The sequence below is a fragment of the Malus sylvestris genome, chromosome 7 (assembly GCF_916048215.2).
Source record: "Malus sylvestris chromosome 7, drMalSylv7.2, whole genome shotgun sequence".
Classification (NCBI taxonomy): domain Eukaryota; kingdom Viridiplantae; phylum Streptophyta; class Magnoliopsida; order Rosales; family Rosaceae; genus Malus; species Malus sylvestris.
Window position 1 is genome coordinate 25,146,780 of NC_062266.1, and position 15,548 is coordinate 25,162,327.

Sequence of the window (15,548 nt, forward strand, 5' to 3'; positions counted from 1 at the left end):
AAGTCCATCGCATATCTCACACAGGGCTCCATGACAGTCTCAGCCTATTTTACAAAGCTTAAAAGCCTTTAGGACGAATTAGAGACATATCGTCATCTTCTCATCTGCGACCAAACAAAGGCACATAATGAACAAATAGAAGAAGATAAGATGATGCAATTTCTTATGGGTCTGAACGATGTCTACTGTGGATTTCGCAGTAATATTCTAATGATGACACCACTGCCCAAAGTTCGTCAAGCCTACTCACTTATTATTCAGGATGAAACACAACGACAAATGTTATCGGGGTCGACCGAAAATTTCTCAATTGCTGCTGCTGTTCAAAATCGACCAAACCATTTTTCCAACAATTCTAAAAATCCTCACTGTGAATACTGTGATAAAGACGGTCATACAATTGACAATTGTAGGACTTAAAGGTACCATTGCAAGTTCTGTGATAAGCGAGGCCACACTGAAGATAGATGTAGATTTAAAATGGAACAAGCGAAGGAAATCAAGGCAACAACAAATCAATTCCACATGGGTCCCAAGGCAACAACAATCCACGTGATGCATCTCAAAATTTCCATGGTTTCCATGCTGCCCACGTAGCAACTAGTGGTTTTTATTCTGCTGTAAATGCAATAGCTGCATCCGTTGTCCCATGCAATCTGGCGTACAGACAAGGTGCCCAGCAACCTCCATCGAACCCATTGCAAGGCCTTTCAACGAAACAGCTTCAACAATTAGCCCATGTTGTGTCCCTGATGAATTTAAATCATCCTTCTGGTAATAACAATGTTTATGCGAATGTTGCAGGTCTATCATCTTTTACTGTTGCCTCCGTTAATTCTGTATTTACTCAACCTTGGATTTTGGATAGTGGGGCTATCAATCACATCACATCAGATTCTTTACTTTTTACCAAAACTAAATCTTCACCAATATCCACTGTTAAATTACCCACCGGTTCTTCAGCCACAGTTACTTCCACTGGCACCATACCATTCAATTCAGACATTACATTAGACAATGTTTTATGCGTTTCTTCTTTTCACTTAAATCTCATGTCTGCTAGTCAAGTCACTGACTCCCTAAATTGTTGCGCCATTTTGTTTCCCACTTCCTGTGTCTTGCAGGACTTGGATACTAGGAGGATGATTGGATCAGGTACGCAACGTGGTGGTCTTTATTACATGTCACCATTGCAGCGGACGCCTGTCTCTTGTCAAGTTTCTCATTCCTCCAATTTATGGCATATGCGACTTGGACGTCCTTCTCCAACCCGCCTTAAATTAGTATTTCCCTCATTGTCTACCAATAATATTTGTACCATTTGTCCTATAGCCAAACAAACCAGACTTCCATTTCCTTTAAGCTCTATATAAACTCATGCGCCATTTGATTGATTACATTGTGATATTTGGGGTCCTCACAAAGTTCCCATGCATTTAGGTGCTTGATTTTTTTCTCACTATTGTCGATGATTTTACTAGGTGCACATGGGTTTTCTTGATGCAACATAAATCTGAAACTCAACACCTTTTAAAATCTTTTGTTACTTTTACCCATACACAATTTCATGCACAAATTAAAGCAATCAGGGTTGATAATGGGTCTAAGTTTTTGTCCATGAAAGATTTTTTCCAAACCAATGGCATTGAATACCAACGTACATGTGTCTACACTCCACAACAAAATGGTGTTGTCGAACGTAAACATCGTCACATTCTCACCGTGGCACGTAGTTTACGTTTCCAATCTCAGGTACCCTTTTCATTTTGGGGCGAATATGTCAACCGCTGTCTACCTAATTGATCGGATCATATTTATATATATTTTTACTTCGAATTCACTCGTCTTTTCTTAGTTAGTTCCTTATATTTTTGAGTTATTTACTTTGTTTTTGCATATTATAGGATTTGTCTAGCAAAGAAAATAAAAATAGAACAAGTGAAATTTTAAGTAATAAATTCGTCAAAACTGCCTGTGTAGATCAGCTGACTTTGGGAGCAAGTTGCAAACAGCTCAGAATGAATTAGAGAATGAGCCTTATATGCTTGGAAAGCTACAGATGTCTATTTTCTAGAACATTTCTCGGATTATTAATATCATTTTTCTAGAAGAAGTTATAGGCATTTGAGTAAGGGAAGGTCTAGCTGACGACAACTTGCAGATTGGAATTGAAAAAAAAAAAGAAAAAGATGACAAAGAAGTGGGAGACATGGAATGATGGAGAAGAATAACAAAAGGGAAATATAGGAGAGTGTTGGACGGCAATAAAAAAAAGAAAAGAAGGAATAAAAAAATTAAAAGAAGAATAAGAGGAGGACACGGGCAGACTGGTGGAAGGAGGAAATAGAATAAGAAAATAAAGAAAAAGAGAAGAGTGCGGGATAAGAAGCAGTGGAGGGTGGTTTGAAAAGAAAATAAAAAAATAGAAATAAAGGGGACAAGTGGGAGAAACACTGAAGGAGACAGTGGGGAGAAAGAAGTGTTTTGCAGAGAGAATAAAAGCTGGCTTGCAGCATGAGCCTTGGGGGGGCGGAAGAAAAAGAAATAAAAATATAGAGTAGGTCAGAGAGGTGGAAACGGACGGGCAGAATAAGAAAGGAGGACTGCGCAGAGCAGAAAACGAGCGGAAAGAGAGGAGCGCGGCAGAGAGCAAGACTTCAATCTATTTTCTTGGTTTTATCTTCTCAACCCCACGTTTTACTTTTGGTTTAATTTGATAATAATGTGTAACTAATTTTATTTTGGCTAGAGGTTAATTCAAAGCCATGAATATATTTGTAATATGAATTGATTACCTTCAGTTGTGATTTAATTTGCTTAACTGCTTGATTGATAACTTATTTTTGTATGTCGATTAAGAATGCATACTTAATTTACATGCATGAATTTGATGCTAGAATATAAGTGAATTTCACCTAATCGTTATGAACTTATATTCACAAGTAGTGAAGGTTGTTATCCACAATCGTGTTAAGTGAATTCTAGGCTGGATTAACATGCGTATTCCATAGTTATGAATGCCTAGTCAATGTTTATGATTTCCGTTGAACTTAATGATCTTTGTTGAATGTCTCTATCATGCGTATTCCATAGTTAGGGACTTTGATGAGGAATAATTTGGTTGTAATGCGTATTCCATTCAATCCAATGAATCTAGGGAAATCTAAGAGTTAATTTAAGCGGACCTAATTAACTTGGAACATTGTCATTCACAATTTATTGAAAGAACAACTGAAAATCAATTTAGGTTGCATATGTGTCATGTGTGGAGAAGAACCCTCTAGCTAGTCCGTCACCTATCCTTTCACCTTAATTTCATGCTTTTGTCAATTCTGTAATTTATTTAAGTTTAATTTACTTCTCGTCAAAACCAAACCCCCCATTATTAAATTATATTATTTAGTTAGTTTTCATTGTTGTTAGTCTTTTAATTCAATTTCCGTCCATTTCAGTTCCTAGTGTCTAATTTGATTGTTTTCATTATTTTGAGTCATTCTAAGTGTGTTTCGAGTTATTAGAGTTTTTAGCCTAGTTTTGTGTCCTTGAGTCTTGTTTAATATTTTTAAATTAATTTAGAATAGATTAGCAATCCCTCCTAATCCCCGGCCTAGAACGATACCCTACTTACATCTATACTACAATTGTCAAAAAGAGGGTTTAATTTGTGTGTTAACTTATTTTTCACATCACTAATTAATCATTTACCATCTCTTTTGTTGTCCAACAAATCTCCTTTTGAGTTATTATACCAACGTTCACCATCATTTGATCATTTAAAAGTTCTTGGTTGTTTGTGTTTTGCCACTGTTGTTCACTCTACACACAAATTTGACACTCGTGCTAGACGTTGTGTATTTGTTGGATACCCCACTGATCAAAAAGGCTACACCCTATATGATCTAGAAACAAACAAATTTTTTGTTAGTCGGGATGTTAAATTTAACGAAACAATTTTTCCATTCCATTCACCAACCCACCCTTCTATAACCGACCCTTACAACAACTCCTTACCACCACTCTCATCAATTAGTCGTGATATCCTATCACTCAGTCTTGACATACCATCCATCAGTCGTGACCCCATTTCCCCAACCCAACCCACTAGCCCGCGGTCCCTACCACCTCACCCTAATCCTATTACCATCATATCACCCCATATTAATTTCCCTTCCCCCATTAGACCCCCCACCACATATCATTTCTCATCTTACACCATCCATTGACACGCCAGCCCATTAACCTGATCTCTACCATCAACCCGACCCCACGCCCTCCCCCCCTCATTCCCACGTCAAGTCCAAAGCAACCTCCGATATGGCATAAAGACTACCATGTGACCAACCAAGTTAGTCAATATACCCCGGCGCCTCGTCCTTCCTCAGGTACTCGGTATCCCCTTTCTGATTTTATTTCATATTCACGCCTTTCTTCTGCCCATTGTGTTTTTCTAGCTAACATTACAGGTCCTGCCGAACCCACATCCTATGTTCAAGCTATCCTTGATCCAAAATGGCGAACTGCCATGCATGCAGAATTAACGGCTTTGCAGCACAACAATTCATGGACCATAGTTCCCTTGCCTGTTGGTCACAAACCCATTGGTTGCAAATGGGTCTATAAAATTAAGTACAACTCTGATGGCACAATTGAGCGATACAAGGCTCGTCTCATTGCTATAGGCTACACTCAAATTGAGGGCATCGATTATTAGGAAACTTTTTCTCCTAGTGCTAAACTCACCACTCTTCGTTGCCTTATTGCCGTTGCTAGTGCCCGTCATTGGTTCACTCATCAATTGGATATTCAGAACGTTTTTCTTCATGATGATCTACATGAGGTTGTTTTCATGGAACCTCTTCCTGGTTTTCACCGACAAGGGGAGAACATTGTATGTCAGCTTAACAAATCTCTATATGGACTTAAACAGGCCTCCAGAAACTGGTTTTCCACTTTTTCAATCACCATTCAAAAAGCTGGTTATCAACAGTCAAAAGCTGATTATTCCCTTTTTACAAAGGCCTAAGGTACCTCATTCACTGCAGTCCTTATCTATGTAGACGACTTACTTTTTACAGGAAATGATCTTAAAGAGATGGAACGTCTCAAAACACTTCTTCTCACATGCTTCCACATCAAAGATCTTGGTGATTTAAAATATTTTTTGGGCATTGAATTTTCTCATTCCAAGAAAGGCATTTTCATGTCTCAGCGGAAATTTGCACTAGATGTTTTGCAGGATTCTGGTTTTACAGGGGCATGCCCAGACAAGTTTCCAATGGAACAAAATTTGAAAATCACTCCCACCGATGGAGCATTGTTAGATGATCCCACCAAGTACATAAGACTAGTCGGACGATTGATTTATCTTACTATCACCAGGCTTGACATAGTCTTTTCAGTTCGCACATTGAGTCAATTCATGTACGAGCCTTGCAAACCTCACTGGGATGCAGCTTTACGAATTCTCAAGTACTTCAAAGGTACTTTTGGTCAAGGTTTGTTATTTCCTGTCTCCGACAATATTGAATTAAAGGCTTTTTTGTGATTCCAATTGGGGAGGTTGTCGTGCCACAAGAAGGTCAGTTACTGGGTATTATGTCTTTCTTGGAAATTTCCTCATCTCATGGAAATCCAAGAAACAAGACAATGTTTCTCGATCATCTGCAGAAGTTGAATATCGAGCTATGGCCAACACATGCCTAGAGTTAACATGGTTGCGCTATATATTGCAAGATTTAAAGGTTCCGCAAAAGGGTCCCGCACCATTATTTTGTGACAATCAAGCCGCTCTATATATTGCAGCTAATCCGATTTTTCATGAGCGAACAAAACATATTGAAATTGATTGTCACATCGTTCGAGAAAAATTGCAAGCTGGAATGATTAGTCCTTCACATATACCTACACGTTTCCAGTTAGCAAATTTATTCACAAAGGCTTAAGGGAAAGATCAATTTGTGAAATTGTGAGACAAGTTGGAACTTCATGATATTCACTCTCCAACTTGAAGGGAAGTATTAAGAAAGGATTGTGTAATGTATATGTTTACCCAAAGTAGTTGATGTGAAATCCCATTAAAAGAGGGATGCAATTTCCTAGGCAGTATTGTAGATTAGTTGACTTAATTGTGTATATATATTGTACTCTTACTTGGGCAATGAGATATACGAAAAGAATTCAGCCTATCTATTTCCATAGCCTTGCAATATACTATTTTAATATTCTTTCTTTTTAATAATATGTTCTCAAACTTATTAGTGTGCTTATGGACTTATCCCGATATTCCAAAGTCGTCTCTAATTTGAACGGGCTATGTGGTGCTATGTTTGAACGGGCTTTTTTTGCTTATGAACTTATTAGTGTGCTTAGAGACGACTTTGGAATTCACTCCCGATTCCAAAGTCGTCTCTAATTTGAACGGGCTATGTGGTGCTATGTTTTTGGTGCAGTTGGAAAGCAGTAAGAATGGCATCTTCCTCTGCCTAATTACATGAAGTGGTAAGAGGATAATATGCTTGCTTCTCTAAGTTTGCATGTCATGGAAATGCTGCCTTGTAAGTTGTGTGTTCTGTGAAGATAACATAGTACTATAGGCTGAATTTTGACTACGAGCCAGTGATTAGAGTAACCGATTTGATGCTGATTAAGGATGCTATTTCTATATTTAGGAAATTTGTTCTCATTTACCTAGCTGAGATGGTCTCTTCAGATTGGTGATGTCCATTTTTGTTGCGAGGAGTTGCCAGTCGTTTGTCATACCATACGCTAATGATATTCAGTTTGCCCATGTATGTTTCTTTATCTGACAACAAACACTCCTAAGTTATATGTTCTTGGTTCTCTATATCGAGTAATGACTTGATCTAGAAGATTTGGTCATCTGGTATGAGATTTTTCTTCTTTCAGCTTGCGCAGACGAAAAGGCTGGTCCTGTCTTTTGACGATAAGAATAATGTACAGTCTTTTTTAGGTTTGGTCTAATATGTAGAGTCTTCACTCGGGGTATTTGTCGACGAGAGAAGATGATACAAGGTAAATTTTAATTCTTGTTTCAATTATGGAGCAGGATATCTATAATTCACATTACAATCTGTAATGTTGATGATTGAATTATTAATTAAGTGTTGATTAGCGGACTTATATATTGCTTGAGCTAATACGACGCTACAATGTTGGATGCTAATACGTCAATCTCACATTATAATCTGTAATTCACATTCTATGTATAAAAGTATAGTTTCAAGTTTATGACAAGCAAAATGTACACTAAATTGCTCTATGAAGCTCAGCCATCATACATAAGGTATTATCGCCCACACTGGATTCTAAATGGGCGATAAACACTAGAGTGGTAGTAGGGTTGGTTTGGCATATATATGGTTACACCCCTTACCAATGAAATGGGATCGAATCGAATCATTAAATTTATGCGTGACCAATGTTAGCACAACTCACGTATCACATCAGCATAAATTTTTTGGTTTCACAATTCACACCCGCCAACGTTTGTGATAACATTATAGGTGAGTAGCACAACTCCTTGGTATGATGGTGTCATGTGCAGGTGAAGCTAGCATAACACCTAGATTTCACTCTTACCAATTATGATAGCATCACACGCGACTATCGCCAGTAGGGGTGCGTTGGAAAAACCGAAAAAAAACCGGACCGAAAACCGAATCGAGGCCGAAAAAAAAAACCGAACCGAATCTGTTGAACCGAACCAAACCAAACCAAACCAAACCGAAGTTAATTTATTAATTAATAATCCTAATTCTAAAACGGCACCGTTTTCACCCCGAAATGTAACCTAAACCTAGGTCCCTAACCCTCATCTCTCGGTCTCGCCTGTTTTCCCACTTCCCAGTTCGCGCAGCAGCCCACAAACTCCACTTCTCCCCCAAATTCGCCCACTCCCACTCCAACCTCTTCAGCATCGTCATCTCCGCCCGCCCCTCCTTCATCCGCATCTGCGTCTTCCACTTCCTCGACGGCACCGCCCCCTCCAAATCCTCTTCTTTTCTGGCTCTAAGCGCGACGCCTTCGGCTCCGACTCTTTGAGAAGCTTCTCGAGTCGTACTGGAAGGTGCTCAGGTCGTCCGGCTCTTGGTTCAAGGACGAGTGGGCCCCAGCCCTCGAGATTCCCTGAAATTCAATCGATTGTTGCTTCTGCATTTTTGATCGCAAACCCCAAACCCTAAATCCCTAATCCCTAATCCAAATCAGAAGCAAAAGCAATTGGAGGACTCAACCGACGACAATTCATATTCATCGCCTTCCTCAGCTCCAAGGAATCCGAGTGCTCTTCGAAAAGGCACCATCGCAGAAAAGATGACGATGGTTCGAGAAGAGAAAAGGAACGGAGAGAGAAACAGAGAAGCAAGAGAGAGACGAAGAGAAGGAAATCAAAGAAGAAGAGGGCTTATGGTGTTGATGACGGCGATGAGTCCGGTTCTGGGAGGAGTGTTGATGATTCAGAGCCAGGTCGGAGTCGGCTCGATCTGCAACCCGTTTTACGAGAATTGTTCATCGAATTTCCTAATGTTGGGAATGATTTGAAAAAGGTACATTTACACCACCAAGTAATTTTGTTCAGAATCAGAATTGTTGGATTAGAATTCATGTATCAAATGAAACTCTCAAGATTTGATTAATTAGAGACGAATCCAATCTTTTCCCGCCATGAAACTGATGATAATTTCATTTACTTTTTGTTGTTGTTTAGCTATGGAATTAAGTTTGAATACTAACTAGAAAATTTCCTACCTTTTCCAGCCATGACATTCTGTTGATTGTCAGTTATTTTTGGGGTTAAAATTGAACTGAAAATTGGTGCAAATAGCAGGTGAGGAACAAGGTGTTTATGCCCAGCGACGAACCCATACTCTCGTTTAATTTTCTGTTATACTTACAGTTTTAGAGGTTTGGTTTGAATGTTTGCTCTCTGTGGTTGTTTGAATGTTTGCTCTCTGTGATTGTTTGGACCATTGTTGCACTGCTCTTTGCAGCAAGGCTCAATTGAAAGAAAAATCAAAATTCCCAAAAAAAAAAAAAAAAAAAAAAAAAAGAGGAGAAAAACCGAACCGGGCCGAAACCGAACCAAACACAAACCGATAGAAAACCGAACCGAACCGAACCGAATAGTAATTTCGGTTCAGTTTCCGGTTTTGGCAAAAAACCGAACCGAACGAACCGAACCCACGCCTAATCGCCAGCATAACTCTTTAAATTTCGCAGCTGCTAGCTAGCGACTTTGACGGTGCCACAAGCAAGGGACACTAACACAACTCAATTGTACATTGATATTAACCAACAAACACCATTAGAGTCCAAATGCATTGCAAGGCATCCCATTCACCATTAATATTGTCGCACCGCACACCTCCCATCAAAACCCAACTTCAACCAAACACTGCCCAACCACCAAACCTAGCACCAACAATAAGTAACCCACCCCCAGCGCATTTTAGCAACCCCAAGGCCTAAATGGCGCACCCGATTGCGGAGGCGAACGAACAAAGCCCCTTCGGCGCGTTGACCCCAGAGGCATTCTATTCCCGCCACAACGTCTCTCACGCCTCCGAGTACTTCACAAACCCTAGAGGCCTCAAGCGCTTCACCCAGTGGTGGACCCCGCTCCCTCCGACCGAGATTGTAGGAACCCTCGCCATCGTCCACGGCTTCACCGGCGAGACCAGCTGGTTCGTCCAGCTTACCGCCGTCCACTTCGCCAAGTCTGGCTTCGTCGTCTGCGCCATTGATCATCAGGGTCACGGCTTCTCCGATGGCCTCGCCGCCCACATCCCCGACATCAACCCCGTCGTGGACGACTGCATCTCCTTCTTCGACTCATTCCGAGCCAATCACGCGCCGAAGAACCGCCCCTCGTTCCTCTACGCCGAGTCCCTCGGTGGCGCCATCGCACTCCTCATGACTTTCCGGCAGGGAAGCGGCGCGTGGGATGGCCTCATCCTCAATGGTGCCATGTGCGGGATCAGCCCCAAGTTTAAGCCGCCGTGGCCGCTCGAGCACCTGCTATTTCTCGTCGCCGCGGTGATACCGACGTGGCGGGTTGTCCCCACCCGCGGATCGATTACGGACGTGTCGTTCAAGGAGGAGTGGAAGCGGAAGCTGGCGCTGGCGAACCCGAGGAGGCCGGTGGCGAGGCCTCGCGCATCGACGGCTCTTGAGCTGCTGAGAGTGTGTAAGGAGCTGCAGGGGAGATTCGAGGAGATGGAGGTGCCGGTGCTGATAGTTCACGGCGGCGACGACGTCCTTTGCGACCCGGCGTGCGTGGAAGAGCTGTACAGGCGCGCGTCGAGCAAGGACAAGACGATCAGGATCCACGAGGGATTGTGGCACCAGCTGATTGGCGAGTCCCAGGAGAATGTGGACTTGGTGTTCGGAGAAATGGTGGAGTGGCTTCGCACTCGAGCTGAACGCGCCGCCGTCTCGAATGGTGGCAGCGATGGTGCTTAGTCTAGAACTCCAGGGCTTTGTCCTGAGTTTAGTGGGGTTTTGCTGATAATCACTGTGTAAGGTTAAGCTTGGAGTCAGGAAGAAGAAACATAAGCTGCCAATGGAAGCATGCCATGTCACTTATAATTTAAATAAAATATATTAATTAATTAAAAGAGAAATGATAGGGAAATTAAAACTGTAGGTTAAATTTAATAAATTAAATGATATGAAAGTTAATGATTGAATTATTAATTAAGTGTTGATTAATATGCTTATTTATAATTGATGACATATTATGTTTTTTAACAAATTTAGTCTACATGATATTACTCTAATTAAAATATAGGGTATGCCCAAATTCCCAAACCAAGTATGTGCTTGTTAATCTTTTGTAACAAAAATATAAAATAAAATAAAATCCAACCTTAGGTATCCAAATATGGGCTTGTAAATACGCGGAATGATCTAGTGATAAATGATGAATTTCTGGTCTGTATTTCACATGACACGTTTTAGGTTCAATTTCTGGTGTTTATGGGGTTCGATTCCTACTGGTGAATCAATGTTGGTGGGTTTGATTCTTACTGATGAATCACACGATAGTGGCGAAGGGAGGCTAAAGTGTCATGAGTCTTTCTGGCTCCAAAGAGGTGAACTGTTTTGGCGAAGCCTCGAGAAAAAAAAATACGGGCTTGTAATGCGGGCATGTTACATGCATGTATCCCTGCATCCGAGGTATTATGAGAATATAATTGATTTGAATTAATGAGAGATGATACCTTAGAATAGGTCATACAAACCCACGTTTCTTGGGCAAATATGAGAAATTCCAGATCCATTTTATTTTACTGCAAACAATTTACCACATTCTTTGTGTTCTACCATAGACGATGAGTTTTCCTTATAATTTTTTAATTTTCTTTTGTTGATTTTTAGTATAACAACAATCAAGAAGAATGGATTCGACCATGATGTGGATTGTGCACCAAGCAATGAACAATGCGCACGAAAAAATGCAGTCGAAAGAAGGTGTTCTCGAGCGCTTGAATGGGATATCGAGATTTTATGAATTGGCTGCAATGCAGCTGGAAGGATGCCTGAAGTTTGTTCGACAAGAAACGGACAGCTACACTCTCGAGAGCAGCTATGAGCAGCTGTTGGAAGACTTGTCCGAGATTCGAACGCGCCTTCAGAGGCGTCTCAAGGAGTCTGAGATGGCAATCAAGGCTAAGGATTTGGAGTTGGCTTCGCTGCTGCGTTCCAGTAGCACCAATGTCAAGATCGAAAGACGAACAAGAAGTGAGCCGATTGAGGAGTGCATTCTTAATAATAGATTAAGTGGGGATGATGACGAAGATGATGGTGATGGTGGTGATGATAGAGATAACGAATTTTTCAGTGAGTTGAAGAATTCAGTGGATCAACAGGTTTCGAATATCAGGCAGAAGCTCGAGCCGGATTACAAGGACAAGGAAGGAAATCCGGAAGTGGTAGAAGGTGTGAACAACAAGAGGATTGAGCAGATGGGTTCGGACATGTGGATCTTGAAGAAGACTTTGGATCTTGCTTTCGGGAAAATGCAGAATGCCATTTTCAAGTTTGATGTTGGGCCAATCGAGCAGCACTGGAGATGCACTGTTGAGAAAGATACAATGTCAATTTTGCTCAAAGGATGTATGACGGATTTTCAAGAAAAAGAGAATCAGGTTTCTTTAGGCTTGAAGGAGTATTGGTCTGATTTGATGAACGAGGTTGCAAACTTGCGCTGCGACTTAGAGTCATTCGTAGGTCAGAATGAGGTGGAAGAAAAATGTGTTGATTGGATGAGTATTGGAGGGAAAAAGCATTCACCAGAAGATTTTAGTCATGGAAAGCCGGAAAAGCAGTGGTCTTTAAAAAAGCAGCGGTCTTTAAAGGCTGAAGATTTAATGCAGGGACTCCGTGAAGAGAAAACGGAAGAGGAGGAAGGGCACTATGTTTCAAAGATGATAAAGAATCACGAGTCCATCATCCGGATGAAGAGTGCAGAGGCAGAAGAGCTGAATTTGCTCAAGCGAGAGATTCTTCGACAAAAATTGAATTTGTCCAGCAGGAGAGAAGAGATGGGGATGCAAGAAAATAGCTTGAAAAGAAAGGTCCTACAAATTATTTTGACACTGGACAAATTGAGAGATTGGGATGCTAAACTGCGTGAAACTTTCAATAACTGCAAGTTCCATCACGAGGAAGAAACTCTCTCGGAGAATAGGTTCCTGAAATCTGATGCAAGTCGCGAAGAGAACTTGGAACTTGATACTTTGGAAGATGTATGGGAGAAGATGGAAAAATTACCTTATGCAGTAAATGAACTACAAAATGAGGGGACGAGAGCAAAGCAAGAACAAGAAGAAGAAGTTTTGAGAGCCATGATAATGGACAAGACCTATGTTACTCTTCTTGAAGGTATGCTAGAAGAAAATTGCACCGAGTTACATGATTATGAGTTAGAGAACACGATTTCGAATGACATATGCAAGGTTCTTCTTGCGGAAATGGTTAATCAATGGAAGGAAAACAGTGATGGTAACAACATTGAATCTCGATATAGAGAAGAGATATATTGCACCGTCATTCGTGAGGCAATCAAGGATTATGGCTCAAACGGTAAGATTGGATTAGTTGAGTGTCAGGATTTGAGGGCTGAAAATAGTACTTTCCTAGAAGGCACAATAAGAGAGGATGTATGCTGGACCCTTTTGCAGGAAATGTTCAAGGAGTGGAATGAATGCATAGATGGTCATGAAACCGAAAGCGTTTTCAGACAAGAGATAGACTGGCTTACTATTTCTGAGACTGTGAAAGATGTAGTTAAAACTGCCAGTGATCAATTGGATCAGTGTCGAGATACCGTAACCACAAAGTTTCTTCAGAGTGCCGAAAGTTTTATCAGGGAGGATGTCTATACGGTTTTCATCAGAGAAACTATGAAGCAATGGAAGATGGATATAAATGCTTTGAAGATGGAGAGTCTCGTTAGGGAGGAAATATATCAATTTGTCACTGTTGAGGCATTTAAAGATGCATGTGTCCTCTTCAGTGAAGCTGAGCCTGGGAATCAAGAAAAAATCTCAAATGGCATGCTTTCCGCTAACAAGCTACGGAAAGGTACAAATGTCAATGCAGAGGAGAATTTCAATGAAAAGATAGATGTGGAGGACAATCTGGTGCTGAGTGCTAGTTCCGAAGAGTTAATAACGAAAGGGCATACTTTCGGCTTAGTGAGCAGCAAACTAGCTAGTAAGGCTCGAGGAAGTCAGATGGGGTCTAGTTTAGGCACCTCAGTTGACGGTTCAGAAAAGATATATAATCGAGTGAGTCCTGCAGTAGTTTCTGCAGATTACCGAGCGCCTTTTCATTGCCAATCGGAAGTAAATGAAGAGATTCGATTAAACTCATCTGGTTCTATGTCTGCACCTGCCCTCAGAATTTCACTAGAGTTGGCAGATTTTGAGCACAGGACAAACGAAAAGTTAGAAATTAACTGTTTGAGGTATTGTTCTATGTACAAGTCATTCCTCAGTAAAGCTTTCATTGTACTTCTAGTGTTATTCTGGTAGACTAAGCAGATTGCAATCCTACTCCTTTACAGATTGGACAAGATGAAGGATCGTTTAGATACACTTGTCAAGCTTGTTTCCTCCTTGAGAAAAAAGGAATCAGTTTATCAGGACGCTTTTACTAGGAGATGTCATAATCTCTGGAAGGCTGAAACTGAGGTTCTCAGCTGCAGTAAATTAATATTTTTGGTTTTGATTTGTTTGTGAATAAATCATTTTAAGTTTAATATTGGTTGGAAATTTTGATGTGTGTCATATATAGGTTGATCTTCTTGGTGATCAAGTGGATGTTCTTGTAGGCCTTCTTGAGAAAACATACACAACACTGCATCATCATTCACCAGTCCTGCAGCAGTATTTCGAGGTAATCCACGTTTTCGTTTCCCCATTTCTTGTGCCGCAAGGTTCTGCGTTGATGCTTAATTAATCCTTTCTATAATACATAAACTTCTGTTTTACACTGGAAACGTGAATCCTTTATCTTGGTTTATTCTCACTTAAATTTCCTGCAGGTCTCGGACATCTTAAGATTGATCAAGAAGGAACTAAATAGAGTTGTCAACGCATCGAAAAATTGACATGTCCATGTCCATGGAAAATAATACAAACAGAAACACTATGCTGCCGGAAAATACAGTAAGAAACCAACAAGGAAAACAAAATACAACATTTCTGAATAGGCCGGCGAACTACACTATGTTATGTTATGAGAAGACCAAACAGCAAGACAAAACCAAGCTGGCAATTAGCTCTCATCCTTCGTTTTACCTTGATACTTCCATAACAGATTTTTTCGCCATCTATTTCTTGTCCTTTTCTGGTTCAGTGAAGGATAATCAGCTCCAGTTTGTGAATATATGAACCTGCATTTCAAGTTCTCGATTGTTTTCTATACATCAGTCCAAACCAAAAGCTCTCCCATGGCCAAGCTGCTACATTTATGCTCCTATTGTGTCCTAGTTTTGGTTCTCTATGTTAACCTTGTGACTTCCTTCAACCAATTTGGAGTGGGCGCACCAGGGCCTGCGCCCAGTGGAGGGCCAACGACATCGCCATCGCCATCACCATCACCGCCATCACCAACACCGCCATCACCAGAATCTGGACTACCTCCACCGCCTACAAATAGCAAAGGGTCTTCGGGAGGAGTGAGTGGTGGACAGAAGGCAGGGGTAGTGTTTGGAGTGCTGATTGGGGTAGGACTGATCTGGTTTGGTGGCTACGTGTACAAGATACGTCGAGCTAACATTAGACGAGGGCGCTATGGAGTTGCAGCCAGGAGAAGCTATCTTTGAGTTTTAGTTATTTTTACACGTCTTGTTAATTAGAGGGAGAGAGGAGGGAGTAGAAGAGACCAACATCAACGAATACTTGTTAATTGATTTTATTGTTCTTCCTTAATATTGAAAAACTTGCATTTCCAATAAAATTTGAAAATGTCGTACGCCTTCTTCATATCATAATCTTTTTTTTTGTTTTCTTGAAAGTTTA

General features: G+C 40.8%; 2 protein-coding genes across 2 annotated transcripts; both read left to right on the plus strand.

Moving 5' to 3' along the window:
* Positions 1-9,388: 9,388 nt before the first annotated feature.
* Positions 9,389-10,713, plus strand: LOC126629528 (caffeoylshikimate esterase-like). The gene has a single exon (XM_050299600.1). It carries the CDS (start codon positions 9,487-9,489, stop codon positions 10,477-10,479), a length of 993 nt encoding a protein of 330 aa, XP_050155557.1. The 5' UTR covers positions 9,389-9,486; the 3' UTR covers positions 10,480-10,713.
* Positions 10,714-10,865: 152 nt separating this feature from the next.
* On the plus strand, positions 10,866-15,512 carry LOC126629527 (WPP domain-associated protein-like). The gene is made up of 5 exons (XM_050299599.1): positions 10,866-11,196; positions 11,398-13,990; positions 14,090-14,216; positions 14,320-14,421; positions 14,570-15,512. Exons 2-5 carry the CDS (start codon positions 11,418-11,420, stop codon positions 14,633-14,635), a joined length of 2,868 nt encoding a protein of 955 aa, XP_050155556.1. The 5' UTR covers positions 10,866-11,196; positions 11,398-11,417; the 3' UTR covers positions 14,636-15,512.
* Positions 15,513-15,548: the final 36 nt, after the last annotated feature.

Coding starts and splice junctions, on each gene's coding strand:
- LOC126629528 (XM_050299600.1), top strand. CDS start 9,487: ATGGCGCACCCGATTGCGGAGGCGAACGAACAAAGCCCCTTCGGCGCG.
- LOC126629527 (XM_050299599.1), top strand. CDS start 11,418: ATGGATTCGACCATGATGTGGATTGTGCACCAAGCAATGAACAATGCG. Junction 14,217..14,319: donor TCTGGAAGGCTGAAACTGAG/GTTCTCAGCTGC, acceptor TGTCATATATAG/GTTGATCTTCTTGGTGATCA. Junction 14,422..14,569: donor TCCTGCAGCAGTATTTCGAG/GTAATCCACGTT, acceptor AATTTCCTGCAG/GTCTCGGACATCTTAAGATT.